The 14,203-nt window shown below is 44.3% G+C and overlaps 1 protein-coding gene across 4 annotated transcripts in view; it reads right to left on the bottom strand.

The window, feature by feature from the left end:
- Positions 1-14,203, bottom strand: part of Prc1 (protein regulator of cytokinesis 1) — a 20,423-nt gene extending 6,220 nt beyond the window's left edge. For all 4 annotated transcript variants that reach the window (XM_003475487.5, XM_063250052.1, XM_005006273.4 and 1 more), the window contains exons 1-9: positions 14,016-14,203; positions 10,699-10,831; positions 9,809-9,931; positions 8,207-8,440; positions 7,953-8,123; positions 6,616-6,765; positions 5,691-5,838; positions 4,848-4,984; positions 627-722 (exon numbers count right to left, since the gene is read on the bottom strand). In XM_003475487.5, the coding sequence (XP_003475535.1) occupies positions 627-722; positions 4,848-4,984; positions 5,691-5,838; positions 6,616-6,765; positions 7,953-8,123; positions 8,207-8,440; positions 9,809-9,931; positions 10,699-10,831; positions 14,016-14,026 (1,203 nt within the window). In that variant the 5' untranslated portion in view covers positions 14,027-14,203. The remainder of the gene's footprint in view (positions 1-626; positions 723-4,847; positions 4,985-5,690; positions 5,839-6,615; positions 6,766-7,952; positions 8,124-8,206; positions 8,441-9,808; positions 9,932-10,698; positions 10,832-14,015) is intronic.

The raw sequence follows: 14,203 nt of genomic DNA, 5'->3' as shown, positions 1-14,203 counted from the left end.
TGCTGAATTATTAGCTCAAAATTTGTATTAACAGCCTAACCCCCAGTGTCTTCAAAAGTAACTGTATTTGGAGAGAGCCTCTACAAAGGTAACAGATCAAAGCAGGTCAGCAGGGCAGGCCCTCACCACTATGACGGGTGATTAGGACAGGGAAGGCCATTGAAGACACAGGGAAGGGAAGGCGGCCCCCTGCAAGCTGGTCACAGCTTGCAGACAGAACTCCTGAGGAACCCAACTGTCAGGCACGACTTGCTCTCAGACTTCTAGCTTCCACGATTGTGAGAAAAGACATTTCTGTCTCTTTTATGCCACCAGATACAGCACTAAAAACTTACACACCTTGCTAATCAGTTGCTTACACAGAAAGCCCAACAATATTGTTAATATTTTTGGAAGACAGCTTGGGGGCAGAATAATATCTAGCAAAGGATATACAGAAAGTGAGATATACCAGGTATGGTGGTACATGCTACAGTCCTAGCAGGAGTCCAGGTTCGAGTCTAGCCCCATGATTTACTGAGACCCTGTCTCATGCCCAGTGTGAAGTCCAGTGTCAATCGCTGGGACCACAAAAACTAAAGGTATCTTGGAGGTAAGCATCAAAAACCTCTTGGCAAAAGTATTACCTTAGGGAGCGTTTTCTGGAGTTTTGCTCGTTGCTTTTCTTCTTTTAGAAGATTTCCTCCCCGGTTTGTAAATCGACTTGGATCTGATGCCTTTCTCTGAAAAATACATTTCATTTATTCCTGACCAGGATAATCAGACTAATTACTTCTGCTAAGAATTCTTGTTCTCATGATAATATTTTTAAAATGATTAAAAGTTTTACATTCCTATTCACTCTGAGCAAAGAGGAATGGGCACTCCCAGGCAAGCACAAGAGCAATCTCTGGGGTGCAGGAAAACTAGCATCTCCTCTTCGTCCAAGTAAGAGCACCAGCTGGGCGTGGTGGCTCACGCCTGTAATGCTAGCGCTCGGAAGGCTGAGGCAGAAGGATTGTTGCAAGTTCGAGGCCAGTCTGGGATACATAGTGTGTTCAGGGGCAGCCTACACTAACAGCAAGACCCTGTCTCAAAAAACACACACAAGCGCACAAGAAGACTAGCACAGAGTCAGTGGCACAAACTGTGTCACTGGCTCTCTTCCCCGTTTGTGTCAGATGATGTTAGAGCACAAATGGACACAAGGTATGTGGAGGAAGGACACTGGTGTACACTTAGAGGGCTTGCCTCTACTTGCCTGCTTACTAATGGCACACTGTCATAGGACACAGCTGGAATGCATGGTCCGGAGGGTTGTAAATAGGGTTTCCCCAAGTCCTCACAAAATAAACAATGTAAAGTGAAAGCTAACGGTGCAGCGCAGTGGTAGAGCTCTTCCTGACATGTGCAAGGCAGCCAGGTGTGGGGGCGCACACCTGTGACCCCGGAACTTGCGGCTGAGACAGGAGAATCACTGCGATTTCCAGGCCAGCCTGGGCTACAAAGTGAGTTCAAGGCCAGCCTGAACTGCACAACAAAAACCTGTCTCAAAAGAGACAAAACAAACAAACATGTACAAGGAAGGCCCTGGGTTTGGACCCCCAGGCCTGCAAATACATATGTTTGTACATACAGCATCTCATTTTTTTTAATTCTACGTTTTCTTTCTTTCTTTCTTTTTTGGTCATTTTGGACAGGGTCTCGCTATACAGTTCAGGCTGGGTCTTGGGCTCACTTTATAGCCCAGGCTGGTCTCAAACTCACAATGATCCTCCTGCCTTAGCCTCTTGAGGATTATAGGAGCGTGCCACCATGTTAACTGTATGTTTTGTAATCTTTTATAATTATACTCAGTAATGAGTATATAACCTGTCATCTTAAAAGTCCACTATCTAGGGGCTGGGGATTTAGCTCAGTGGCATAAGCGCCTGCCTTACAAGCAGGCAGTCGTGAGTTCGATCCCTGGTACCGATAAAAACGAAAAAGACAAAAAAAAAAAAGAAAAGTCCACTATCTGAAAATAGGAACAGATAGAACTATCCTTGGCAATTTGGAAGCTAAACATGTTAAAAAAAAAAAATCTATTTTCTATTCCAGAATACTTAATTCACTACAACCTTATAAACAAGCACAGGCATTTTTTTTTTTTTTAATTGCGGTACCGGGGATCGAACTCATGACTGCCTGCTTGCAAGGCAGGTGCTTATGACGCTGAGCTAAATCCCCAGCTCCATTTTTTTTTTTTAAAAACACAGGAATTCATTTATATTTTTCTTAAATGCAGGCACATCAATAAGATTGTTGCTTTAGTCCAAACACATCCACTGAAGTAAGGTAGCCTCTTTAATAAATGGTGCTGGAAAAACTGGCCTTCTACAGACTAGAGTAATCTCTACTAGAGTAATTACCACATCTTTCACCATGTACTAGGCTAAAATCAAAATAGATCACAGGTCTAAAAATTAAAACAGAAACATGACATCTGCAGGAAGAGAAAAGAAGTGAAACTGTTGAAGACATTGGTGTAGGCGAAGACTTTATGAACAAAACTCCTATCACAGGAACTGTCACAAAACATCAGCAACTGGAATCTCATCGTATTAAAAAGCTTTTGCATAGCAGGAGAAATCACCAACAGTGTGAAGAGAACTCCCAGAATACAGGAAAAAATGTTTGCCAGCTGTTCCTCAGACAAAAAATTACTAGCAAGAACATTTAAAGAAAAAAAAAAAAAATCAGACACTTCCCCAAAATTTTAAGACCCAATCCAAACATGGGCATCCAATATACAATTCACAGATGAAGAACTACAAACAGCAAATAAATATATGAAAAAATATTCAACATCACTGGTCACCTGAGAGACAAATTAAAACAATGCTGAGATTCCACCTCACCGTGGAAAGAATGGCTATTTTTCCAAGAAATCAATCAATAACAAATGCTGGTGGGGCTGTGGGAAAAAAAGGAACCCTTCTCCACTGTTGAAATCAGGATGGAGATTTCTCAAAAAACTGGGACGAGAGGTCCCATTTGAGCCAACTTGACCCCTTCTGAGTATTTTCCTGTAAGAATTAAAAGCATCAGGGCCGGGGATTCAGCTCAGCGGCATAAGCGCCTGTGTGGCAAGTGCGAGGTAGTGAATTCGATCCTTGGTACCCTCCCACCCAATAATTAAAAGCATCATAACCACATTGATATGTGCATACCATGTTTACAATGATGTGGATTTTTTAGACAATGGAGCATTACTCTGCCGTAAAGAAGGATAAACTTGAGACATTACTAGGTAAATGGATGCACTGAGGTGATACTCCTAAGTGAAATAAGCCAGACACACACGTATAAATGTCCCACTGTTTCTTTGGTGTGAGAAACCAAAATGTGTAAATAAAGGACCAAAATATTTAACAGGTATTGTGAAAAAGAAAATGTTCAAATGGAGAGGGGAACAAGGGTGGGAGGAAGGAGAGAAAAGTAAAAAAGTGAGAAAATGAAAATATGACAACAAAATTTGGGAGAGAAGGAGGGAATAAAGGGAGTGCAGGGAAGTGGGGAAAAAAATAAGTTAGGTCATGCACAGGTAGAAATCCTCTGTGTACCACTGAGAATCTAAAATGTACCAGTAAAATCTGATTTATTTAAAAGGCAAGAGCACAGCTCTAGCTCTTTGCTCACATGTCTTCCTCTTTGCTTTTAACCACACATAAGGAACACCTCGAGGGCTGGCCGCTCTGAAACAGCTAGAGGAGCTCATCCATCCTCTCCTCCCTGGAGCCCTAGCTTCCTGCCAGTGAGATGGAATTAATTAAAATTCCCTTCCATGGGGCTGGGGATTTAGCTCAGCGGCATAAGCACTGCCTTGCAAGCAGGCAGTCGTGAGTTCAATCCCCGGTACCGATAAAAAAGAAAAAGACAAAAAAAAAAAAAATTCCCTTCCAGCTGGGCACTGTGGCATACACTGGTAAATCCCACCACTCGGGAAGCTGAGCAGGAGTAAGCCGAGTACAAGGCTACACAGTGAGTCCCTGTCTCAAAAAACAAAAAACAAAAGAAAACAATAAATTTAGAAAATCCTCTTCCAGCATGAACCAGAGAATGAGGTCTTAAAACTTCGGGCCCTCGGTGCCTCACCTGTCTCAATCTAACCTATGCCTGGGCTCTAAAACGCTGTCAGTGTCAACCAGCAGAAAAGGACTTGCGAGTACACAAATGCACCTAATAACCAGGCAGTTTTCTAGAAGAGCAAAAGCGGAGATGATAGAGAAGGCGCGGCCTGCCCTGACGTCCGCTCCTCTGGCCTTCCTCCTAACACAGCCACATTGAGCCTGGGACCTCCCAGTGGAGCACTGTGAAGAGATGCTGGGAAGAACCCTTTGGGGCAGTGCCTTCCTTGTCTGTCTGTCCACCACACAGAATGGGGCTGCATTGTGTCCAAGCTCCACTAGCCCCATGGCCCCGGGAGGGCCCCCTTTACAGTGGAGTTGCCCCACACTGAAGCAGCCAGGGTCCTGGGCCTGCCTGCCTCTCCACGCACCCAGCAGTAACAGCTGTTCTCTCACATACCGGCGCGTAGGCTTAAGTACAGAGCGTTAGCAGGAATTCAGGCTTGAATGACAAAGACAGGACAGCAGGTGCCTGGTAAAGAACAAACAGAACAACTCCAGCTCCACACAGGAGCACGTTTCTTGACATTTCTTTTTACCATAGAGGAACAGATAAACATTAGGGAAATACCTCAAATTATTATTTTTTTTTTTTGTCTTTTTTTCTTTGCTTTTTATCCGTACTGGGGATCGAACTCACGACTGCCTGCTTGCAAGGCAGGCACTTTTGCTGCTGGGCTAAACCCCCAGCCCCCATACCTCAAATTCTAAGAAGAGCCTCCAGTTCTCTTGCCACTTCCGGACACCTTCAAAGAGCTCCTTGTGAACTTGATAGTAGTTTTTTAACTGTACAATCTCAGCATCGTGCAGCTGCAGCAGGCTTTCGGTGTAGTCCTCTGTAACATATGGGACCATAAGCTCTAGAAAACATCCTCTAGTATTTAGTGTTCCAATTTAGTAAGACTATACCCTCCTAAAATGTTCTTCCTTATAATAAAATGAGACAGGAATCTTTATGCATTGTGGCTAATGAAAATAAAAGCCAGGCATGTCAAGATAAGCCCAGGGGTACTCAGGGCTTAGATTTAAAAAATGTTCTCCAAGATCTGTGCCATCTCTTGCTTGTCTTAGGTTTCTGTCATGTCTTTCCTTTTAGCTTTGCCCAGCCAACAGAGTCGGATCATGGGACATGTCTAAAAACATTCAGTGATTTTAGTCAGGACAGCTTTTTCTTTATTTTTTGGTACCAGGGATTGAATTCATGACCTCTCGCTTGCCAGGCAGGCGCTTATGCTGCTGAGCTAAATCCCTAACCCAGGACATCTTTATCTTTATGTTCAGGCCAGGCTAGAATTCCAGTGGACTCCTCTGGACTCAATCGTAAGATCACACACTTTCTCGTATAAGGCTCTGGACTAAACATTGATTTGCCTTAGTGTTCTCATCTCCTGACGGTAACTGAGATAATATTGTTAAGGGTTGAGGCAGTGTCATCAATGGCTGAATCTATTCATGAGAGCAAATGCAGAACTTCCATTGAGTCCTTGGGCTTGGGAAAGCACGCAAGAGCAGACCACATGAAGACTAGACTTCTGTACTAACCAGCATAGTAGGGAGCAAAAGCTTGTCTCTGCTCCTGGCTATAAAAACACAGGTCCCAAAACTGAGCCAGCTCTACTCGAATTGCCTCAATTACTTTCTTCATGTTTTGCATTTTCAGTTCTTCCAGCCGCTCTACTTCTAACTGTAGCTAAAAGAAAAAGACATTTACAGGTGATTATTACTTTTGTTTTTTTTTTGGTAGTATCGGGGACTGAACCTAGGACCTTTGTGTGGAGCTACATCCCCAGGCCTCTTTTTAATTTTTGGCGGGGGCGGCAGTTGAGACAGAGTCTCACTCTGTGCATAGTTCAGGTAAGGCCAGCCTCAAACTCGTAGTGATCCTCAAGTGCCGGGATTACAGGTGTGCACCACCATGCGCAGCATTTTAATTTTGAGACAGTCTCTCAAAGACACTAAGGGGCCCAGGCTGGGCTTAAACTTGTGATGCCCCTCCCGTAGCCTCCTGAACAGCCAAGATTACAGGCATGAGCCAACCATGCTTCACTTCAGTGCTTTTCTTCTTTTCTTTTTGGTGGTACTAGGACTTGAACTCGGGGCCTGTCCACGGAGCTACTTCCCCAACCCTTCTCTCTTTTTGACACAGTTGGACTAGGTGGCTAAGTTGCCCCGGCTGGATTTGAGCTTGCAATCCTCCCGGCCTCAGCCTCTCAGACAGAGTGCTGGGATTTCAGGTCCCACCACATGTGGCCGCTGATGCCTGCCCTTGGCAACAGGCAGGCCCATGGTAAAAGCTGGTAAACACATGGGATTGGACCTGGAAACACTCGTACAACACTGCTGACCCAGCACCCAGAGGGTGTCCTTTGTTGTTCTTGATACTGGGATTGCACTCACAACCTCGCACTCGCCAGGCAGGTGCCTGTGCCACTGAGTAAACCCCCGACCCATCCAGAGGGTTTCTTACCGCTCTCCTCACTTTGGGGTTTGACCCAGGCTGACTCATGGCCACAACTTCCCTCTCTTCTTCAGGTATTTGTAGCCTGTCCCAGAGCTCTTGGATCTGAGCACGCAGCCTCTCACACAGTGCTTCATTTTGTGATTTTCTCATTTCCAGCTGTGGAAGGAAAGGCAACAGTTATAGCAAAATGGAAGCACAGAACAGGATGGCCCTCTGGCCTCCCAGCAAGAACCATCCAGATCTAACAGACAGGCAGCATTTTCAGGAGATTTCCAAGAGGCATCTTTCATGCCTTCTGAACATAAACTGCAAGGCTGTCATTACAGATTTCAGACCTCAGGAACGGGATTTGAATTTTGAATTGAAGTACTATTCCAATTAAACACTAAGCTGGCTGAGCGTAATGTGCTCACCTATAATCCTGGCACTTGGAAGGTGGAGGCAGAGGATCCCTGTGAGTTTGAGGCCAGCCTGGGCTACAAAATAAGTTCAAGCCCAGCCTGAACTGCATACTGAGGTCCTGTCTCAAAAAGAAAAAAGAAAAAAACCCACTAAGCTAATTCAAATGGCTAATGTTACTTCATCTAAAATTTCAATGTCCTTTAAAATATAAAACTTGCAAGTGTGTGGTCATGAATTCGATCCCCGGTATCGATAAAAAATTAAATAGAAATAAAATAAAATATAAAACTTAATTTTCTAGGGGCTGGGGATTTAGCTCAGTGGCGTAAGCGCCAGCCTTGCAAGCAGGCAGTCATGAGTTCGATCCCCGGTACCGATAAAAAGGAAAAAGACAAAAAAAAAAAAAAAAAACCAAAACAAAACAAAAAAAACAAACTTAATTTTCTTATGTACATATAAGTTTACTTTAAAAAAAGCAGTTGGCCCCAGAGGTATAGCTCAGTGGCACAGAGCCTGCCTGGCAGGTTCGAGGTCTTGAGTTCAATTCCTGGTACCAGAGAAAAAAAGTTGGGTTAGGCATTCAGCTCAGTGGCAGAGCACCCAGCTGGCATCCATGAAACACTGGGTTAAAGACCAGGGGTTCACTATGACAAAAAGGCTGTCATGTATTATTATCTTAATCCTTCCTCAAGCTCTTTATGTTTTTTGGTTTCTTGAGATAGGGTCTCCTGTGTAGTTCAGCTTGGCCTCAAACTCACTATTGTAGCCCAGGCTGGTCTCCAACTTGTCTCAGCCTCCTGAGTTCTGGGATTATAGGTGTGCTTCCTCTCTCTCTTCACTTGCACTGGCTCTGTATTAAAGACTAAAGAAAAACTCTGTCTGTTTTTCAAAATACTGCATTCTATTGAGATCTCTCAGGCTGTAATCTGAAAAGGCATTACCTGCCGTAGCAGCTTCTGTAGTGTTGTAATATTCTCCAAAGACAAACAAAAGGCATCTTCATCTTCACACACCACATCTCTTTCAAAGCTTGTGTCTGGAGTGTGATCCAATTCTTCCATACATAGTATGATCTGTCTCTTCAAGTTGAGAAACTCCTCACGCCTAGATGCCTATTAAAAAAAAAACAAAGCTATTACAGTATACCTAGAGAAGGTCAATGGACTCTGAGGAAGTACGAATGCAGGTGGCGTACCTTTTTTTCCCTCAGAGTTGCCAAGTGTTGTCTGAACTGGTTTAAGTCTTCTACGCTGGGAACACTGGTGCTGTCTATTTCATATTGGGGCATGCAAAGAATCTCACAGAGTTCTCGATCTTGTTCTTGAAGTAGCTTCAGTTCCTGTTTTCTCTCCTTTTTCTGTTTTCGCATCAATTCCACCTGAGTGCGCAAATCTTTTTCTAGTTGCAGGATGGTTGTTTCTCCTTCTTCCTGTGTAAGATGACACACTACTGTTACAAAGTTCCAAGTGATTCCTTTGGAGGATAAAGAACTGTGAGGGAGCTAGGATGACAGATGCTAACTTTACAACTAACCCAACAGCACACAGTTCCCACTAGGAAAAGATGAACAATACCAGGCACTTGTTCTAGCTTTGTTTTTTAATTGTGGTAAAATAACATGATTAGCTTTATCACCCTAATTGTTTGTAGGTATATAGTAAAGTGGTGTTTAAATACAGGTGGTCCCCAGCTCAACAACGGCTCCATTTACTGATTATAGTGGTGAGAAAGCAATAAACATTCAGTGCCATCTGTACTTCAAGTACCCATACTAAGGCTGTTTCTCAACGCAAGGAAAGCGAAGCCTAGGATAGGATGATGTGAGGCACATACATTCTTGTGTATTTACAGTGGGCACCGGGATCTAACCCAGTAAGCTGAGAAACATCTGTAGCTAATGTTGTGCAAGCACCCCCATCCTTCCCCAGGACTCATTTCATTTTATAAAATAAACTCTATTTAATAGTAAGTCTCCAATTTTCCCTATTCTCAGCCATTCTACTTTTTGTCTCTTTAAATTGCACTAACTGGGCATGGTGGCAAACGCCTGTAATCCCAGCACTCAGGTGGCTGAGACAGGAGGGTCACTGTGAATTCCAGACCAGCCTGCACTACACAGTGAGACCCTGTCTCCAAAAAAAAAAAAAAAAAAAAAAAAAAAAGTCTACTCTAGGTATTGGAGCACTATTAACTTGCACTACATAGCAATCCTGGCCTTCTCTGAATTGGGCAGTGTTTTCTTGACAGCTTGTGAGACATGTCTTGTAAAGTAGCTATTTTAGTTGCTTCAAGGCATGCAGCTTCTGGGTATAAAAGTTGGCTTTGGGGGAACTTTGCCTTGCCTTGTATCACTAGGTACTTTTTTGTTTCCTAGGTACCCACTTTTCATTTTCTTTCAAAGAGCAGAGCCATCTTTTCTTAAGAATTCATTTTTTAAATAATTAATAATGCAAGACGCAACTTGGTTTTCATCACCTATCTGCTGTTTTACCCTTGAGTGGGGCAACTCTCTATGTACATGAAAATTATTTTGTTACAGGCCAGAGATGTAGTTCTGTGGCACAGCACTTGCCTAGCTAAGTACAAAGCCCTGACTTTGACACCCAGTAAGAACAGAGAAAATTACTTTGTCAGGATTAAGGGGGCATTCCATTCCCATTTCTCATGTCTAACACCCGCTCTCAGGAAGCTTTCCATGCGCCCTCTGAAGCCAGTGCTTTCTCCTGGCACTTTCAAGCCAATGCTTTCGCCTAAGTCTCACCCCGACAGCCAGATCCCCCAGGTCTGTAAGCCGCACCTGAAAGGGCTCGACATGCAACTCATTGCACAGGGTGCTCAGCTCTTTTTGGCAGTTGGATATGCTTTTGATAAGCCTTTCCTTCAAGCTCTCCTCTTCAGCAATCATCATATCCAGGAGATCCTACAGGACAGAAAACAATCCACAGGTTTGGGCCATCAGCTTGGGGGAAAAAATGACAACCACTACTCTGCCTTCTATCTCTTTGAATCTGACTATTCTAGATATCAAGGCATTGCTACATGATGTGTAAATGGTTGGAAAGCTCGCTTTAGGTTAGCTACAGGGTGGTATGTGTAGCTTTCAAAACAACATCCTAAACTGGGTGTAGTGTCACATGCCAGTCATCTCAGCACTCAGGAAGCTGAGGCAGAAGAACTGCCATGTGTTCAAGGCCAGCCTATGTTACACACTTGAATTTAAGGCCGGCCTGAACTACACAGCCAGACCCTGTTTCAGACCCCCTGCAAAATAAACAAACAAACAAACATCCTAGTAATCCTAAAAACATTACATTATCAATAAAAATCAATGTAGTAATCTATGATCTACTTCTAACTGATGACTGGAATGGTAGCTATGTATCCCATAAATTTATACAACTTTAACATTTACAGAATAACATCAACACTAAAACCCTCATAATTCAAAACTTCAAGGACTTAAGCAAAAACAAGAAGGCCAGGAATATAGCTTAGCAGCACAGCGCCTACTTGGCAAGCGCAAGATCATCTGTTCAATTCCCTATACACCAAACAAAACAAAATAAACAAGAGCATCATATGATGTCCCAGTGTGGGTGATCAACTGTCACTTTGGCTCGCTATCTCAAGAGAGATACCAACACTCCTACCCCGCCCCGCTGCAGAGACCAGAACTGCTCAACTCACCTCGATGTGTTTCTTTACAACCTGGGTTCTCTGTAAGCGCTGGTCCTCCGGAATCCCGATTGTTTCCCATATTTCTCGAAGGTGATTAAGAGCTTTCTGGAGACACACTATGGACTCCTCTGCCAGCACCTCACTAAAAAGCACAAATTTTCATCTATGATATTAATCACTGCCTCAGGACTGAAAGCAATACAGCACGTTTAGGAACTAAATATACCAGCTCTCAGTGGACTTATGGCTGACATTTTAAAAAATGAAAACAAGCATTAAGCTTAATTCACCTTTATCCACTCCCTTTTTCTTTCCTCTCAAATGCCAGACTAGTAAAGCAAAATTCAGTGTCACATTTCATTACAGAAATGCCTTCCGGATAATATTCAGCCTCTAGACCTTCCCAATAATTCTACCAATGTCAATATAACACAGAATTAAAACGCTTTTGCTGAGCCAGGTGTGGTGGCTCCTGCCTGTAATCCCAACACTCGGGAGGCTGAGGCAGGAGGATCGTTTTGAGTTCGAGAACAGCCTGGGCTACAAAGTGAGCTCAAGGCCAGCTTGAACTGCATAGCGAGACCCTGTCTCAAAAAGACAAAAAAAACAAACCAAAACAAAACAAAAAAACCCGCTTTTGTTAAAAAAACAAAAAAAGATAAAACATCCATAGAATAACTCCCAAGACAAGAGTTTGCTGGTGATGCTGGGCATGGTGGCACTAGCCTGTAATCCTAGCATTCAACAGGTTGAGGCAGGATCATCACCTTGAATTCAAGGCCAGGCTGCATTACAAAGTAATGAGGCCAGTCTCATTTTTAAAAAGTGCAAAGCTCCCATAAAACAGCTGGCAATTGATTACTTTACGTGTGCTCTTTTCTTAAAACTAGTAACAGAAACGATAACTAAAATAAAAGGGTAACTATTTAAAAACTGGCAGCCAGGGATGGTGGTGCACATCTGTATTCCCAGCACTGTGGAGGGCTGAGGCAGGAGAATTGCAAGTTTGATCCAAGTCTGAGTGTCTTAGCAGGACCTGTTGTCAAAATTATAAAAATAGCCGAGTGTGGTGGTCAGCCCTTCCAGCACTTAGGAGTCTGAGGTAGGAAGACTGCTTTGAGTTTGGGACCAACCTGGGTCACATACTGAGTTTAAGGCCAACCTGGGCTACGAAGTGAGACGCTATCTCAAAACAATCAAACAAATGAAAATTATTTTTGAAAGAATAAAATGACAGGGGGCTGGGGATTTAGCTCAGTGGCATAAGCGCCTGCCTTGCAAGCAGGCAGTTGTGAGTTCGATCCCCGGTACCAATAAAAAGGAAAAAAAGACAAAAAAAAAAGAATAAAATGACAACTTAAAAACACTGCATAGCTGGGCATAGTGGCACACTCCTATAATCCCAGCACTTGGCAGCTGAGACAATATTCTACCAAGTTTGTGTCTAGTTTGAAATACATAGTGAGACTGTCACCAAAAAAAAAAGTTATATAAACTGGACAGGTGGGGCACAACGGTAAATTTCAGCTACTCAGTGGGCTTAGGCAAGAGGAATTCAAGGATAACTTGAGCAATTTAGCAAGACTTTGTCTCAAAAATTTAAAATAAAAAAGGGCTGGGAAACAGCTCAGTATGAGGTTCTTGGCTCAATCTCCTGAAGAGAAGAGGAAAGGAAAAGAGGAAAGTAAAAGGAAAGGAGAGAGAGACAAAAAATTATACGATCTTATGATAATAATTCAGAGTACTCATAATGAACAATTATCACAGTCCAGTTATATACTGCCTTGCTAAATGCTTTCACCTAAGTCCCTTTAGGGAGCATATCTGAGGTTTTTAAAAGAGCACATCACTGAATAACTGAGAATGCAAACGAGAATACTACCCAAGGACACAAATGTGAAAACAGCCACTTTTTCCAGTCTCTAGGCTGAAAAACATCCTCTAGTGGTTTCCTACCTAGGGGCAGCCTGCACTGACCACACTGCTCCATTTTCACCCCCACAGCCTCCAGAGGAGCTTCTCAGTCCCTGCACAGCCTGTCTGGAAACCATAACCAGTTCCCCAGAGTGGCCAGGCTGACAACTGCTGTTTCTGAGTCCTATTTCTCATATCCTTTATATATACAAATACATGAAATTCAGGTGTACTCAAAAGACAAGTTTCGTTTGTTTTTGTCTTTTTGAGACAGGGTGTTCCTATGCAGTTCCGGCTGGCCTTGAGCTTTGTAGCCCAGGCTGGTCTCCAATTTGCAATGATCCTCCTACCTCAAGCCTTCCTTTGCTGGGATTACAGGCATCCGCCACCACACCCAGTTTCAAAAGCCAAATTTTGAGGTAGTAATTCCATTTGCTATTTTAAAGCATAATCACCTCTCCCAGTTTGGAACCAGAGTCCCAGAATAACTTCCCTTCCTTCTCTGGCTTTTAAGAACAATTGAACAACCCACAATGGACTCTTGAGTAAGAGGCCTTTAAATACCACATAGGAATTTTACTAGACTTTAGAATGTGTCATTACTTTTAACCCACAGCAGTTTAAACAAAATGTCCTTCAGGTAAGATTATTTGCAGTCCACCACAACCTTACACAGTACTGAGTTTGTTTTTGCAATGGCACTAATGATTTGTACCCATTCTCCGGTGCGATTATTTCGAAAAAGCTGATCAAAATTACTAATCAAGGACCAGGCATGGGGATGCCTGCCTGTGAATTTCGGCACTTTGAGGGACTGTGAGTTTGGAGCCAGCCTGGGTTCCACAACAAGCCCTTGTCTGAAGAAATTAATAATATCATGGAATCAAGAATCTTACTAAGCTAAGCTTTGGGGGAATCAAGTCGCCCAACTCTTCATCCACTAGTTTTAGCAACATTTGTACAGCCTCAACATACAAGGCCTAGCGCTGATATTCGTATTTTAGAAATGAGAAAACGGGCGCGCCCGGGGTCCACACGACTGGAGTCCCCGCATCGGAGACTCCCACCCGGCAAGGAGGCCCTCCACCCAGCTCTTTGCAACACGGTAGCACCCCCGGCCAGCAGCAAAGGGAGACGAGAGACTTGATTTTCACGCTTTCTTCAGCGAAGCGAGAAGCCGCGCCCAGAGAAAACCGGACTTGGGCGCCTCGACCCAACAAGCTGCACGGGATGGGCGTCCCCGCCCGCGCTGCGTCCGCCGAGACCCGCGTCCCCAACCCCGCCACGCCCGCCGCGACCCTTGTCCACCCGGCGTCGCGCGGTGTCCCGGCCTCTCTGGGCGAGGGCTGTCGTGAGCCCGGACGCCCCGACGTCGGAGGGCTCTTGGACCCCGCACTCCCCCGCGGCCGTACCTCCTCCTCATGGCAGACGCCCTACCCGGTCAGCCGGGAGACGAGACCCCCGAGCTCCTCAGCGCGGCCCGAGCGCAGCTACCACCGGGAACGCTAACTATCCAGCTGCACGTCGCTACCCTCGGAGCCGTTGAGCCCCGCGGAATTTCAAAACGTGCCTCGAAGTGAGCGGCTCCGTGATTGGTGCC

Source organism: Cavia porcellus, unplaced genomic scaffold, assembly GCF_034190915.1.
Source record: "Cavia porcellus strain 051 isolate PalLab524CR breed Dunkin Hartley unplaced genomic scaffold, mCavPor4.1 scaffold_6, whole genome shotgun sequence".
NCBI lineage: Eukaryota > Metazoa > Chordata > Mammalia > Rodentia > Caviidae > Cavia > Cavia porcellus.
This window is presented reverse-complemented; position numbering and strand designations above follow the sequence as displayed.